General features: G+C 56.5%; 1 protein-coding gene across 2 annotated transcripts in view; it reads left to right on the top strand.

Annotated features, from left to right (window-relative positions):
• Positions 1-13712, top strand: part of CRHR2 (corticotropin releasing hormone receptor 2) — a 47101-nt gene extending 33389 nt beyond the window's left edge. For both annotated transcript variants that reach the window (XM_043589193.1, XM_043589194.1), the window contains 7 exons: positions 1051-1204; positions 1721-1781; positions 3285-3357; positions 9503-9588; positions 9769-9904; positions 10311-10352; positions 11778-13712. In XM_043589193.1, the coding sequence (XP_043445128.1) occupies positions 1051-1204; positions 1721-1781; positions 3285-3357; positions 9503-9588; positions 9769-9904; positions 10311-10352; positions 11778-11918 (693 nt within the window). In that variant the 3' untranslated portion in view covers positions 11919-13712. The remainder of the gene's footprint in view (positions 1-1050; positions 1205-1720; positions 1782-3284; positions 3358-9502; positions 9589-9768; positions 9905-10310; positions 10353-11777) is intronic.
• The last annotated feature ends 1178 nt before the right edge of the window (positions 13713-14890 follow it).

Here is a 14890-nt window from a genome sequence, read left to right as displayed (position 1 = left end):
GCTGGGACCATGGGAGAAAGCTGCAGAGGCAGAGGCCAGAGCAGCACAGGCCCGTCTGACAGCTGTCAGAGCCAGCCAGAGAGGGGATGCGCTGTCCACGGGGCGGGGCAGAAAACTTGAGCTCCTCTGACCACCATTCCCTTATCTCAGCCTCAGCTCTGAGTATGCCTGGGGGACGAAGCCTGGGGAAAGATGGCCAGGGAGGGTCTGCTGAGTAGAGCTCTGGCCTGGAGGCCTGAGGCCTGGCCGTGGCTTGCTGTGGCCCCGGACAGGCTTTCTGTCTGTCTGCATGCCCACCTTCAGTCTGCAGGGTATCAGGAAAGTAGCCCTGCTCAAAGGGACAAGGACCAATCCCCTTCCCTCTGCCGGGAAGGCAGATGGCAACGTAACCTTCATTTCTTGGTGCCTGCCTTAGCCACTCTCATCTTCTTCAACTGCCCTGTAAGATGGCATTCTTACTTTCTCCATGTCCCACTGAGGCTCAGAGGGATGTGTCGACTCGCCCGGCGTTGGTGAGTCTCCCTCCGTAGCCAGCAGTGATCATACTAAGCCCAGAATCTTCCCAAACGGGAGATTCTACAGAACCCCTCCAGAGCTACAGCTCCCCTTCATGAACCCCGTTCTGTCATTTACATAACAACTTTCTTTTCATTGACCCCCTCCTTTTTTCCTACATGCAATTTCATATTGAGTGGACACCAGTCTGACTTGCTGTGGATTGAAGGTGACTCTCAGAAAAATGACTACGAAAACACCATAGTGTTGTTCAGTTCTAGCCCCTGCCTGCAGAAAGCTCAGAGCCAGGCTCCCTCTTTCTCTGTTAAAAAGGGAGATTAGAAAGTGCTGGGGAGACGCCGAAGTAGGAACCAGGGCAGACCGGCGCCTTAACTGGTTCCAAAACCATGAAAGAGAAATGGCGGCGGCTGAAGCTTCCCAGAGCGAGATTCGAGGGTATTTAACACCGTGTCCACTAGATGACTCAGACGGGCGCCCGTGGCGCACTTGGGCCCCGGCCCCAGGCGGCCCCTGACCGCCGCCTGCCCCGTGCAGGTCTGGTGCCGCTGCATCACCACCATCTTCAACTACTTCGTGGTGACCAACTTCTTCTGGATGTTCGTGGAGGGCTGCTACCTGCACACGGCCATTGTCATGACCTACTCCACCGAGCGCCTGCGCAAGTGGCTCTTCCTCTTCATCGGATGGTGTGAGGTTCCCGGGGAGGCCGCAGGGCCTGGTGGGGAGGGGGCACTGCTGACAAGGTCACCTCCCTTCATCTTGGGTCCAAGTACAGGTCCACAGCCCTGCCTGCTGTCCCCAGGACAGTCTGAGGATGCACACTCCCTTCCATTGCTGGTGAGGAAGGAGCAAATTGTCCCTCCAAAAGAACATTTTACAAGTAGCCCTCGTCTCTCTGCCTGGAAAGGCCAATCCAAGGACCTTTGTCTCTCGTCGGGAAGGAGAAGCCAGCCAGCATCACTTCTCTATCCAGCAATCTCAGAAAACCGTGCCATCCCCTCATCTGTCTGACCTGTTTAGCAGGGAGATGCTGAGAGGGGGAAGGGTGGGGTCAGGGTCTAGGGCAGGCCCCTCCTGGGACCATGGATGGCCATGCGCTTGGCGATTGGTTCCAGGCCCCTTGTGGTCCCCTCACCCTGTGTTCTACAGGAGGGTCCTTGTCCGTCTGTCTGTCCGCTGTAGCCTGTGTGTGTCCTTCTTTCAGGCATCCCCTGCCCCATCATCATCGCCTGGGCCATTGGCAAACTCTACTATGAAAATGAACAGTAAGTAGGACTGACCTGTCACAGGGGTCCGCAGGGTGTCAGAAAAGGTCAGCCAAGGGCTCCAGCCAAGCCATGGGGCAGGAAATGAAGTCCTTCCAGGACAGATTTATTTTCCCATTGTCTTAAAAATTGAAGAAAAAAAAAATCCCTGGCACCCAGGGGTACTCATGTGGTAGATGTCAAGTCAACTTTGTTGATCTGAGTTAGGAGCCATGGCTCCTTTAAGTGCCCTAATGCTTGACCCCCCTTTGGTAAGGCCTTTGGCCTTTGGTAAGGCCTCCCCCTCGGAGTGGCAGGTCTGGCCAAGGGTATATACAGGAGGCTTTCAGCCTAGAGCACATCCAAGGCTGTGTCACTGAGCCTTTTTCACAGACCCCTGGACCAGGGCAGTGGATGCTTGTTTTATTCAGGCCTCCCAGTCTCTGCCGAGGGTACATTGTCCTATCTTGGGACCCTCCCTGCACCAGAGATGCTGATATAGAAGCCACACCCAGATGATGGCAGTTCTGGCCACGTGTCAGCCAAGAAGTGGCTGGGAAGTTGGGTACCTCCAGCTGAAAATAGAGGGGACAGGGGAATGTCAGTCTCTGGATAAAAATCTCCAAGGGGTCTCCGAGGCGAGAGAAAGCATGGGATTTGGGAGCAAGGGGCAGAGTTGGGTGGGCTCCAAGAGCTCAACATCGGAAAGAGCTCCTGATGATAAAAACTACCCAAGAGTAAGAAGGCCGCCTTGTAAAGTAGTGAGGTTCCCGTCCAAGGGGGTGTTGAAGCAAAGATCAGAAACCTCGGTGCTGGCAGGTACCAGGGACAGATCCCTGTCTAAGGCCGTGTGCACTGGATGACCTCTAAGGTTTCCGAGGACACAGCCAGAATTGCCCAAAGTCCACATGGACCTTCCTGAAGTGCAGCAGGAGTTGTTGACAGAGCCAGACTGTGTCCCGGGCCCACCCTTCCCCTGGACTCGAGCTTCTCCACCCGCCGGCATCCCCAGAGAATAACCAAGCCCCTGGGAGCAGTGGGCTCCTCTCACTGGGTGAATGAGGCTCAGCTCAGAGAAAGGCCAGAGTTCAGGCCCAGAGACCGCTCCCACCTCTACATCTGTTGCTTTGTGCAGCCGAGTACCTGGCACGTGGGGCGGCAGGTTCCAGGCGATGCAGAAACAGGTGGTACAGGGTGGTTGGGCCCTGGGCCAGCGAGGCGGGGACTGGCTGTCCCATCACTCACGAGCCTCCTGCATGGCCTGCCCTGGGCCCAGCAGTCTGGAATGAGGAGGGGAGGGAGGAGGAGGAGGAGACCCAGGTCTCCAGCTGGGGAGACCAGGCCCTCCATGGAAGGTAAAAGGCAGCCCGGGGGTGAGCCAAGAAGGTCCCACGGTTTTGGGGAAGGCACAGCCCTAGAGACTGGGTCTCAGGAAGGGTCAAGCCGGAGAACCCTGGGCCCAGGTCTACTGTGGTGCCCAGACTACCGCTCAGCAGGCCACTCACAGCCACCCCGTCTTTGCAGGTGCTGGTTTGGCAAGGAGCCTGGTGACCTGGTGGACTATATCTACCAAGGCCCCATCATCCTCGTGCTCCTGGTAGGTCCTCAGTGGGGACTGGGATGGGGAGGGCACCAGGAGGACAGCAGAGGACCTGCCCAGCAGGGATGCTGGGGAAGACATGGCCTGGAATGGCCCCTGCACACACTCCGTACTCGCCAGCCCACTTCCCGGCAACCCCCTCCTGCTATCCCTTCTCCAGCTTCATGCCCTGGCGCAGCCCCGTCACCTCTGGCCCTTGGGTTCTCTCTCTGGGCAGAGAATGGTTCTGACCGGCAGAATTCTAGCGCTTCCCATATCTGACGTCCCCTTGCCAGGTCCTGAGACAGCCAGGTGAGGGGGCAGCTGGTGGCAAGAGAAGGGGGTGTGGACTTCTGTTCAGCTCAGACCAACATCCTCCTCAGCCCCCAGCGCCCCACTCCGGGGCCCAGCCCACCGCCCCCAGCCTGGTACAGTGGTACCAGAATGAAGCGTAATGAGCAATTGTTCCTTGTCCAGCTCCCCGCCCTTTGCCAAATGTATTCACATCTAAGGTATAATTGCGCCACGTCTTTAATCCATAACGAGCTTTAATTAAGGTAGAGTTTAAGTAGAGGCTGCGTTCTGCAAAAGCGAACCCACTATATATCACACATTTTAAAGAGACATGCAAAAAAGCCCCATAAGAAATTGGCATTTACGTAAGACTTATTTCAGGCTTGGTAATTTCGGGCTCCTGTATGCACCAGCTTCCTTAAAGGGCCACCCGCTCCTTGTGGGATACAATCGCCATCCTCCTCTTGTACACAGCAGGTGCCTAACGGGGGTTCTTTGGTCTACCTTGGAGACAATGAGTGTTTATCTCTTTCATTTCCTGACTCTCCTCCTTTTTGTGACTTCTTCTGGGATTCATATGACCCCCATCTTTGGAGTGTCCTTGATGTATATGCACTAGAGATGACTAGGGAGGTTTCTACCCACTGCCTGAAATTCCACCATCAGAAATTCCACCTCATTTCAAAGGCAGAAGTAGTGAGTGTCCTTGGAGTCCCAGCTGCAATGAGTCACTCATCCCTACCCCCAGTGTGAACGGAAACCCCTTGAGACCCGTCCCCTCCCAGCCAGCTGCTGAGAGCCCATCGTGGAGGGACAGGGCTTTCTGTGAATCTGGGATCCTGCCAAGGAAGGCTGGCCTGGGGGGCGGGGGGGGGGGGTGGTGGTCAGCAAGAGTGGGGAGGGACTCCTGGCTGCAAGGATGTTGGGCAGCAGTAAGGAAATGGAGAAGGGGAGAAAGGCACGGAGGACTCCGTGCCAGCCCCCACTCCTCACCTGTTGTTCCACGCCTCTTTCTCTGCTTCTGCCCTCACCTCTCGGTCCAAGAGCCCTTTGCTTCTCCCTTTGGGCCTAGCACACGGCCAGCCATCACACGTAAAAGGCTTCCAGGTTCCAGACTGAGCCTGTCCAGAAGCCCCGTCTTCATTACTTCCAAATCTCATATCGTCACTGCCTGGAAACGGGAATTATGATGCCCATTTTACAGATGAAGGAACTGAGCTGAGACTCGGGGCCGGTCCCCCACCACCTGCCTGTCCTCTGCATTGGATACGTGCTCAGTGCTCTGCCCTCCCCCAATGGTTCACAGCTGCATTTCTGCTGCTGAAAGACATGAACGAGCTTATTTCTGGGTTCCGGGAAGTGAATTGGCTGGTTCAGTTTGTAGGAGGCTGTTGTCATGGGAAAGGCATGTGGCACTTCTTGGGTTCCGCTCTGGACCAGGCCCGAGGCTCAGTGCTCTCCATGAGTATTTTAACCTGTGCCGACCTTCTCAGACAGGCTCTGTGGTATCCCTTTTGGACCGGTGAGGAAGCAGAAGCTAGGGAGGTTAATTAAGCAACTTAACCAGGGCCACACGAATGCCAGTTGAACAGCCAGAATTAGCGCCATGTGACAAGATCGTGTGCCAGGCGTTCAAGTGAGAGGTGGTCCAAGGAAGTACAGCGAGGGAGGGGGGAGTGGAAGACAAGGAAGGAAGGAAACCAACAAAGGGTGAGGTGACGAGCTGGCTTCCATGGAGGCAACCACGCAGAAGAGTCTCAGAACTGCTCCCCGTGGAAGGTTTGGAAGCTAGGTTACGTATCTACACATTTCATGCCCCATCAGTGGAGGTTGCTCTGTGGACAGGAGACCCCCATATTTCCAGGTCCCCTGCTTTGAGGCTGAACTAGCTCCCCACCCCACCCCCAGAGGAAGCCTGAGGCCGAGAAACGTCCCCTGCAGCTGCTGGTGAACGCAGGTCCCCGGAACCCCGGAACCCCGCATGCCTACAGGGTGTGCCACATCGGGTCTGACTAAAGTCTCCTCGCTCGGTGCTCCCCCCAGCAATGTCCTAGCAGCCCCTGTTCCAAATAGAAATTCCAGGCCCCTCACCCACCACTGGGAATGTCTGGGGCAGGGGGCCAGATCTGCATTTGGACCAATGGCCCCAAGTACCTTTGATGCGTACACTCTAGTTGGAGAACCACAGTGTCCGGGGCCCTGCCAAGCAGGGATGTGTGTTGTCCGGTTCTCTACGGCCCAGCCAGGACCCCGCGCATCATAGGATTCAGGACGTAGGCCTTTAAGGCTTCACCTGCCTAGAAAATGCCAACAGGAGGAGAAAACAGAGGCATCCAGTGAGGACCAGGCCCCCAGGGGCCGTGAAACAGACTGGTCTCCAGGTTTTGAGGGCACCCCCAATTCCATCTTGACAAGTTACCAGGCTCCACGGATGCACGGGGCTCAGGCAGGCTGGCCGTGTTTAACTGCCCGGGTGCATGTGCAGTACAGGAGGCTGAGAACTGTGGAGCGGTGAGAGGAGGAACCTCGCAGCACCCCAGTAAACCCACTGGATACCCGAACTGGAGGGAGCAGAGGACATCCCCAAGGCTGGGAACCGTGTCTGAAGGCAGGAGGCAGAAATGTCATCCCCTTTCCTTCTCCCTCCCTCCCTGCCTGCCACTGCAGGTGTGACAGTGAAGTTGGAGGAGGGTCTCCCATGAGCACCAGGAGTCAGCAAGCACCCTCCCCCTCGCAGGGGTGGAGAGGGCCCATGGGACTCATGCGCTGGAGGTTAAGAGCCAGTGAGCTGCGTCTGTTCATCGTCCCTGCCTTGGTGGGAGGCGATATGCTCTGTGGCATCCTGAACAAGCACTGGCGGCAGCCGCCTGGGATTTGCGGGGTGACCCCGAGGGAGCTCTTTGCTCGGAGCCTCAGTTTCTTACCTGTAACACGAGGATGCCAGTCCCTGCTTCATGGGGTCACCGTGAGGACCAGCGGCCCGGGACACAGGGGCACTGCCCAGCCCCTGGAGCCACAGGTTTGGATCCTGTGCTGACGGGCCATGCGGTGCTATCCTGAGCTCTGATCACCCCTCCCCGGCCATGTGCTGAGGGCCTTCACTCTAGTTCCTTCCATCTGGCCCAGATTTCATTAACCCCTGCAGGAGCAGCAGCATGATGTGGGAGTGAGGAGAAGGATGCCGAGGCCAGCTGCCTCAGTTCGAATCCTGACACCAATGCCTTCTACGTCTGTGGCAGGGGCAAGTGATGTAGCCTATCTGAGCCTCAGTTTGTCCATCTGTAAAATAGGAATAATGATCACAGCTGCTGCTTGAGGAGTAGCTGTGTAGTTCCTAAAACAAAACCTGGAATGGTGTGAGTCCTGGGCCACGTTAGGGAACACCGAACCTCCCGTGTCGGTCCTGGTAGCAACCGTGATGTCCAGACCCCCAGCTTGGGCCTGACACCCACCACCTGCCAGAGCTCTGACCAGCCTGGGGCATCCTTCCTGTAGCACCTCACGAGGACCTAACGTGCCAGTGGGAACCCAAGCTGCCGGCATCAGAGCTTCCGGACACACGGGGCAGGAGGATGCGAGGCTGGACTTCTCTGGGGGAGTTTTTCCACAGGGTCTGGCCTTGCCCTCTCATCCTGCACCCTCTCCCCTCAACATTCCCAGAGCTCATGCCACGCAGGCTGCCCTGGGAACATCCCAGGCCGGGAGGGCCCTGCAGCTGCTGTTGTAGAAGGAGGTAGATAGATTCCACTGTCTGGACTCGCTGCAGTGGCCCCAGCCAGCCTATCTCCCCCACCCCAAGGCTTTCTCCCCTGGCCCTTTCTCTGCTTGGGACACAATCCCCCACCTTCCTTCAGTGCCATTTCTCTAGGCCTTTCTGACCCCTTGGGAAAGATGCATGTCCCCCATCCCTCCAGACCACAAGACTTCTGGGAGCAGGGGCCTGACACATAGCAAGTCAGTTAGATGAATGAATGAATGAATGAATGAATGAAGAGACTAGGCTGGTCAAGGCTATGGGACAGTAAGCAGTGCTCACGGAAGAGCTGGGATTTGGGGCAGGGTTGGGAGGCCAGGAAGGGAAAGCTCCGTGTGGGCTGGATGGTGAGAGGCTCCCTGGAGGAGGGGGAAGGTGCCTGTGAGAGGGTGAGGTGGAGAAGGTGTGGTGGAGGGGGAGGCTGGGAACCACGCTCACAAGGGAAGAGTGACTTCCGGGCTGCACAGACCCAGGCTGTGATGCGGCAGGGGCAGCATCACTAACTGCCTGCCTCACGGAGTAGAGAGGATAAGGCCTTATCTCCCAGATCCTCCACACTAGACCCTGTTCCTGCTTTTGCCTCAGCACATGGGACAGGACCCTGCAGCCTGCAGGTGCTCTGCAACTCACTGACAGAATGGATGGGTGTGTGGGTGGATGGACGGGTGAGTAGATAAACTGATGAATGGATTGTTGAGTAGATACTTGGATGGATGATGGATGGATAATTGAATGAATTGGTAGCGGGTTGATAGATGATGGGTAAATGGATATAATGCAGGGAATGTGGCAGAAATGAGAATATATTGCCTCTACTCTCAGAGAAGTGAGAAAGAATCAGAAAAGGTCAAGTATTTTGTATCACTTGTACGAGAAAATTAGGATTGCCCTATGTGTTATGGTGCTCTTGCGATCCAAGGAAATATACCAGAAACGCAGGGGCTAGAAATGAGACGAGCCTGAAGAAGAAGCAGAGCGCAGCGGGCCACTGGCTGAAGGCATCCCTCCCACCCCATACCCTGGCCATGCCGCCACGGGCACGAGAGCAGCCGGCTGTGGTTGATCATGTCTGCCATATAGCCCAACTCCCAGCCTGGTATATACCCAGCACTTAGGAGGGCTTAAGAAGTGATGGATTCTCAGGACAGAGACACGGGAGGAATTTGTGTGTATGCGTGTGCACACATATGTACTCGTGTGTGTGCATCTGCATGAGCCAGCAGACACCCTCTGACTCATGTGCACTTTCTCGGGAGAGATTCCCAAGAAAGGGAGTCTCACTTTCCTGTCTTCTCACACTCGGAGATGGATAGAGAGAAACACTGGCATTGCCCACGCCCCCAGATACACGCTCACACACGAACACACACTCTCTGAGGCAAACACACACAGGCACGGAGAACAGACCCACCGGAAGGTTCGACCCGCCCCAGACCAGTCGCACAGACGAGCTGACGCAGATGGACGGGACGCTTGCGGCCCACGGTGACCGTACACAGCGTGAGGATGACTCAGGAGGCCCCACGGGCAGGTCCCAGGAAGAGGCTGCGTGCGTGGGCTCTGATGCTGAGGAAGAGGCTCAGGATGAAGATAAATGAGGTCCTTCCAGGAGCCTGGGAGTCAGCCCAGCAGATCGTTCATCTTCGTGGCCTCAGATGTGTCTGTGACGGTTCTAGAGTTTTCCTGGATGCAGGGGATGGATGGGGAGAGATTAGTCACTCCTGGCCAGGTCTGCTCCAACGGTCGAAGGGCCTCAGGGGAACCCTCGATCAACAAGGCAGGGGCAGGGGCTTAGGGACTCTCTGAGGAGCTGCGGCTCAGGAGAAGTGGCCTTTGTGCCCTTGTTCACTGCTTTCTAAGGCTGCTTTTCCTCTTGGCTCTGGAGGTGGAGAAGCAGGCTCTGGAGCCCTCGGGTGACAAGGAATTGAGCAAAGTGCCTGCCTGTCCTGGTGCGGGAGAAACAGAGGCCTCGGGCCCCCAGGCGGGGGCTGGGGTGACCGGTAGGATGGATGTGTGCATGGGGCATGCGTCTCGGTGGGCTCCAGGCGTCAGTGGCTGCCTGTCGGTTCTTTCCCCACCTCATGGGCCTTCCTTTTTCCCTGCCTCCCCCTCCAGATCAACTTTGTATTTCTCTTCAACATCGTCAGGATCCTAATGACGAAATTGCGAGCATCCACCGCATCGGAAACAATCCAGTACCGGTGAGCGTGGGCGCCTTAGCCCCCCGAGGGGAGCCTGCCTCCGGCCGGGCCCTCTTAGTCCTCCTGGTCCTCAGCCGGGGAGCTTGCTGAGGGGTCCCAGAAGAAACGGCACCTGAGTGGGGCCCTGCCTGCAGTGTGGTCTCAGACCAGTCCTGTCACCCTCTCACCCCCGCCCCCCAGGAAGGCAGTGAAGGCCACCCTGGTTCTCCTGCCCCTCCTGGGCATCACCTACATGCTCTTCTTCGTCAACCCTGGGGAGGACGACCTGTCGCAGATCGTGTTCGTCTACTTCAACTCCTTCCTGCAGTCATTCCAGGTGGGGCGTGTGACCTGATGGGGACTCCTTCCTGCCCTAGAACGCTCGGGCACCAGTGTCCTCACAGAGACTTCCCCCGGGACTGGTGTATATATGTGCACACTGCAATATGAATGCATGCACCCACTAATCCCGAGCCCCGGCCCCTGGCACCCCCACCCCAGGGTGGGCTCCCCTCTTGACTGGGTCTCAGTCACCCTAGCCTGCACCTACCGAAGGTCCGGCACCTGTTCTGAGGATTCGTGGCAGCCTGTCGCTTGCAGTGGACCCCAGTACACCCGTGCCGTGAGGGGTGGGCTCCCCGCAGCTCTCAGCCTCTGGGGTCCTCGGGGGCAGAGTGTTCCGGGCCAGCCCTGCCGTACGGCTCGCCAAGCAAGTCACTGACGCCTCCCTCCTTCCTTTCCAGGGTTTCTTTGTGTCTGTCTTCTACTGCTTCTTCAATGGAGAGGTAGGAGACCAGGCTCCGGGTTAGTCCTCAGTTCCCACTCCGGTGGAGTGGCCCAGCCTTTTGGAAGTGCCTGGGCCCCTGGCTCTGCCGAGCTCTACCACCCGACTTCAGGAAACGGGAATCCTGCCTGAGGGTCTCAAACCAGTTTAGAAGGCCAGCCGTGCCGGCCAGAAACAACACGCCAGCGCTTCACAAATGCACTCGGAGAGCCGGACGAGCAATGAGCAGAGGAGCCCGGGCTGCAGGGGTCCCATAGGAGAGGGAAGCAGAACACAGGCGTGACAGGGGAAAGCATTCCGGGAGCGAGTCAGGTGTGAGCCGCGCAGCCAGGCCTTTATGGACCCAGGGAGCAGGAAAGACACCAGCACATTCCCCCACGACAGGGAGGACCATACACCCTCAGGCCAGCTCCAGGGAGCGAGGCACCGGGGGCGGCCTGGTTGGTTAGGTCGCAAAGCCCAGAATCTTAGTGTGACCAGCTTGGGAGAGATGCTCACATAGGCCGGTGGTGGCTGAGGACACACGGTGGGCTAAGGGGCAAAGAGTAGACACAGTCCCCAGGTGCTGAGAGCTTCCAAACGGGAGGAGGGCCAGTGCCATCCTGAGGCACGTCACCTGCCGATGCAGGGGATGACGGTGGGGTGTCTCTGCTCGCTTAGGTCTCGGTCGATGAATGCAGACCGCAGACGGCGAAGTCCAGCAGTGGAGACTGGCCGGGGCTGGAGGGCAGGGAGAGAAAGAGCTGTGAAAGCAAACAAACAGTGAATGTCTCTGGGGCATTTCTTCTGTCCAGCCGTGTGCTAAGCTAGCATATGGGGAACATGGTCCATTGTGCAGAAAAATTCTTACCATGCAAATGAGAATAATACGGCATCAGCGACAGTCAGGTTTTGAGACGAATAGAACCGTTGGCTCTCCATCTCAGCAGCACATGCTGTGGCCAGTGAGGCAGGGTCTGTCAGCAGGTGGAGGAGGTTGGAGGAAGGACTTTCAGGAGGGAGAGCGATGCTGAGTATGCACGAGGAGCTCACAGTTCGGCAGATGCCCCAGGAGAGCGAGAGGCAGATCTGAGAAGCTGCTGTGGTCCCACCATAGCGATGAGGTGGCAGAGGGATGGGGCAGGGAAGGCAGGGTGTCCCAAGGAAGAGTGGGGGCTGGGAGCTTCTCCAGGAGAGGGATGAGGCCAGAGGGCCCTGGTCAGTGCAGAGGAGGGGAGAGGCACCAAGGCTGAGATTCCAAGGCCAACAGGGGCTTCAGGGGGAGGACCTGCCTTTGGAACCAGCCAGTGCCTGCGTGCGAGGGTGGCGGTCAGAAGGGCACCCCACCCCCCTTGAAGGGCCCTGCGAGGGGCAGGGGACAGGGGAGAAGACTCTGGGTCCCAGGACTGGCCCCCCAGGCCCGGCTGAGCCTCTGCCTCTCCCGCAGGTGCGCTCGGCCGTGAGAAAGAGGTGGCACCGCTGGCAGGACCACCACTCCCTCCGAGTGCCCGTGGCCCGGGCCACGTCCATCCCCACGTCGCCCACACGGATCAGCTTCCACAGCATCAAGCAGACGGCCGCCGTGTGACCCCTCCGCCACCCCGCTCGCCCATCACTCCACCTTAGGGACAGCTTCCCCATCCTTGTCTGGCGCCTGTCTCTGGGTTCACCTTGCTGCGCGGGCCCTGGTGGGGGCGGAAGGGAGGGAGGGAAGAGACCAGCCCGGCCAGCCCGGCCAGCCCGGCCAGCCGGAGAGAGGCTGTGCAGCAGGCGGCGTGAGAGGCTCTCAGGAGCCAGGGCCGGCTGGGCCGGAAGTGTCAGTGCAGAGGGAGCAGAGGGGAGTCACAGGAACCAGCCCCCCCCCCCCGCCAGAGGAGCAGTTTACAAGTCTTCAGGCATTTGCCCACACCAGCCTCTCACTGTATCCTCACCGTAGTCCCATTCACAGATGAGGAAACTGAGGCCCTGAGCCAGAAGGGGCCTGCCCAAGTCCTACAGCTAGTTCTCAGCAGAGCTGGGGGTCCCCACTGCCCCCTTCAATGCAGTTGGTTCTCCTTGCCTTCTGCCTCCGTGCTCAGTGCTGCCCTCTGCGGTTGAGGGTGGTGGTCACAGCAATAGGAAGTAAAGGATTAATTTGGCTTCATCCCAGGGGCTCTCACCTACCCCCCACCCCAGACCAGGTCATCTCTCTGCCCCTCCCCAGCCATGCTCCTGTCCCTGGGGTCCTAGGAAGGATGCTGCTTCCTGTCTTCGGAGACCTCTTCTCCACAGGCTCGGGACCTTGGGGAGGGACTTGTGGGGAGGAAGACACAGGGCAGCCATACACTGTTAGGCCAACCAGAAGGTGTAGTGCAGGACAAGGGAGGAGGAGGCTGCCCCCCACTCCCCCGCCGGGGCAAGGAGTAGGACTGGAATATCAGAAACCAAAGTGGGTCTTTGATGATTAGAACCAATCTCCCAACCCCCACCTCAGACTGGGCTTCATTTCAGCCTCCCCTTCAGAAACCACGTCTCTGCTCTCTGCGAAATAAACCATGCCTCTGTGGAAACAGCCTCCCCTCAGGTCAAGTCAACCAGGCATGCGAAGGGGTGCTGTGGCCAAGGATGGGGGGCTGGATCCATTCTCGTTTGCAGAGCCCATGGCCCTGGCCTAGGGCTGGTTCGCCATCTCTGACCTGTGTGTCTGCAGGTCTGTCCATTATCATTCCCCGGGACAGTGTCTGCCCCTCCTCCCCAACCAAGGGCAGTTTAATTCAGCACAGAGGACGGGTGCAATTCGCAGACCGCAGCCCGTCCCAAAGGCCAGTGACCTGAAATCCAGAGGCAAGTGTAGACAAGGCCCCAACAGTCTCCGTGAACAACCATGAGGGAGTTTCCAGGAGACGGTGGGAGTGGAAGGGACTGAGGAGCCATCAGGCCAGGATTCAAAAGGGCTTTTGCTCTAGGAATACTCCCAAAACATTTTTTTTTTTTGTAATCTGGTATCCCATCTTGCATGTTTTTAAGTTGACATCTAATATTTTCTACATACATTTTTAAATGTGCAAGAGAGAGTGATATCTGGCATTCGGCAAATATTCACATTTTAACACAAACCCGCCACAACACTTTAAAATACATCGTTCAGAATCCCAACACAACAGTGATTTAATAACCACCCTCATCTGTTTAAAAAAACATGCTAACCAGCTAACTCTCCCTCAACAGCAAAAAATTTTACATTGTTCCTTTTTACTTTGAACTTGTATCTTCATTCCATTTCCCCTATGGAATTTTCTAGTAATGCAGTATTTTTACAGTTGAAAGTCTTTCTTTGCTCACCTTATCATACTTCTCTGCCACAAAATATATTTATAAATTGAAATAGAAATATTTAATTTTCTGCGACCAAAATCTGTAAGTTTTTTGAAAATGTCTTCCAGATTAAGTTGTTACCACTATTTTTCATATAAGATATAGTATACAATTGAATCACACAACACAGACACTAAACGTTTTTGTAAGTCGATGTTAAACCTCAAAAGGGAAATGTATTGGAAACACATCTTAATGGAATGGATAGGCATTTCATCGTTCATGAATCCGTGGGTGAATATTTATTGCCAGAACGAATCAGGAGTCAGCATCGTTTCTTTTCTTTTTTCTTTTCTTCATTTTTATATCCCCGCACGCTGAGAAGCCTTTGCACATAAATAAGTAGAGGTCACGCACTTCTCTGAACTCCCCAGATGGATGCCAAAAACTGCATCGTGATCTATCATCAAAAATTATGTGTCAGCCACTTGATTAAGTCCTCTTTAAATCTGGCTAAAAAAAAAAAAAACAAAGGAAAACCATCAGCCTTCCCCAAGGGCTTGGCTACGCAGGGGCACCTGGTTGCTGCTTGGCCCTTGGGCTGAGCCAGGAGAGGTTAACCGCTGGCCAACGCACCTGAGTGCTATGCAGCAAAGTGGGGCCACGAAGTGCCTGTTGGGGTATGAGCCTGTAGACGGCAATGATGCCGGCAGGCGTGGCAGGTGTGGAGCATCTGTGGGGTGGGAGGTGGAAGGTGAGCTGACATTTCCCTGCTGGGAGGGTCTGTGGGGGAGGTGCTACCCACGGCCTGAAGCCTCCAGACCCCCGGTTTCCCGTGGAGGAGGCTAACTAGCAGTAGGAAGGAAAATGGACAGAGCGGAACGAAGGCTCACAGAAACTGACCACCAATATGTGGAGGTCCGTAGCCAGAGACACACAGAGGTGCACAGATGTGGAGGCAAACACTCCTGGGGCCACACGGGGAGGCCCAGAGGGATCTGGAGAGACCCCTGGAGACACGCACGGGTGCACCCAGACACTAGATACACACGCGCCCATCCGTCGGTCACTCCCCATTTCCTGGACACCACCCTGTGCCACGTATGGAAATAACACCAGTGATAATGCAAGGTTCCTGCTTCAAGAAACTCAGAATCTAGTTGGGAAGAAACAGCTCCCAAACGGTACAAGGTAAAAAGCAGAAGAAAGGATGTGCCCTGTGTCCCCGCCTGGCTGGATCCCTGGTGTCCACGTCCACGTGTTGTG

The sequence above is a fragment of the Prionailurus bengalensis genome, chromosome A2, assembly GCF_016509475.1.
Source record: "Prionailurus bengalensis isolate Pbe53 chromosome A2, Fcat_Pben_1.1_paternal_pri, whole genome shotgun sequence".
NCBI classification, from domain to species: Eukaryota; Metazoa; Chordata; class Mammalia; order Carnivora; family Felidae; genus Prionailurus; species Prionailurus bengalensis.
The sequence above is the reverse complement of the archived record's forward strand: the minus strand, read 5'-3'. Positions and strand labels throughout refer to the sequence as shown.